The 507-nt window shown below is 45.0% G+C and overlaps 1 protein-coding gene across 1 annotated transcript in view; it reads left to right on the top strand.

The window, feature by feature from the left end:
- Positions 1 to 123: 123 nt before the first annotated feature.
- The window catches only part of LOC116696228 (uncharacterized), a 6,400-nt gene continuing 6,016 nt past the window's right edge, over positions 124 to 507 (top strand). The window contains exon 1 of the mRNA XM_032527056.1: positions 124 to 327. Within this exon, the coding sequence (XP_032382947.1) occupies positions 206 to 327 (122 nt within the window). The 5' untranslated portion in view covers positions 124 to 205. The remainder of the gene's footprint in view (positions 328 to 507) is intronic.

Here is a 507-nt window from a genome sequence, read left to right on the forward strand (position 1 = left end):
CTTTGAATTGCCCTGTTGCTGAAATGTGCTCTACAAATAAAGCTGCCTTGCCTTGCCAAAATTCAAGTTAAAAGACGCGGGTTAGGCTGCAGCCAATCACAACACTGATTCCCCTCCCCCGCGCAATTTCAGCCCCCTTGAGAGCTGCCGGTGACTGCGGGCCTCAGCCAGATCTGGTGGTGGCAGACGGTGCGCTACTGCAGCTATGGCGAGTCAGTCAAATCGACAATACATTGGTGCATTGAGCAACAGATTTAACAGCATAATTCATCAAATTCAAGAGAGAAAGGTGCAGCCGAGTTCCTCTTCTGAGAGCCTCGTAGAAAGGTAAGTAGCCTAACGTTCTACGTTAGCTGCAAAATGTGTGTAACGCTAACGTTACGGACCCCACTGCAGAGTGTGGTTTACAACTAGGTTAAAGTTTGTGTTATGTTAACTGAGTCTCCTAAAATTTCAATTCAATTTATTTATAGTATCAATTCATAACAAGAGTTATCTCAAGACACT

This window comes from Etheostoma spectabile, chromosome 9, assembly GCF_008692095.1.
Source record: "Etheostoma spectabile isolate EspeVRDwgs_2016 chromosome 9, UIUC_Espe_1.0, whole genome shotgun sequence".
Taxonomy (NCBI): Eukaryota; Metazoa; Chordata; class Actinopteri; order Perciformes; family Percidae; genus Etheostoma; species Etheostoma spectabile.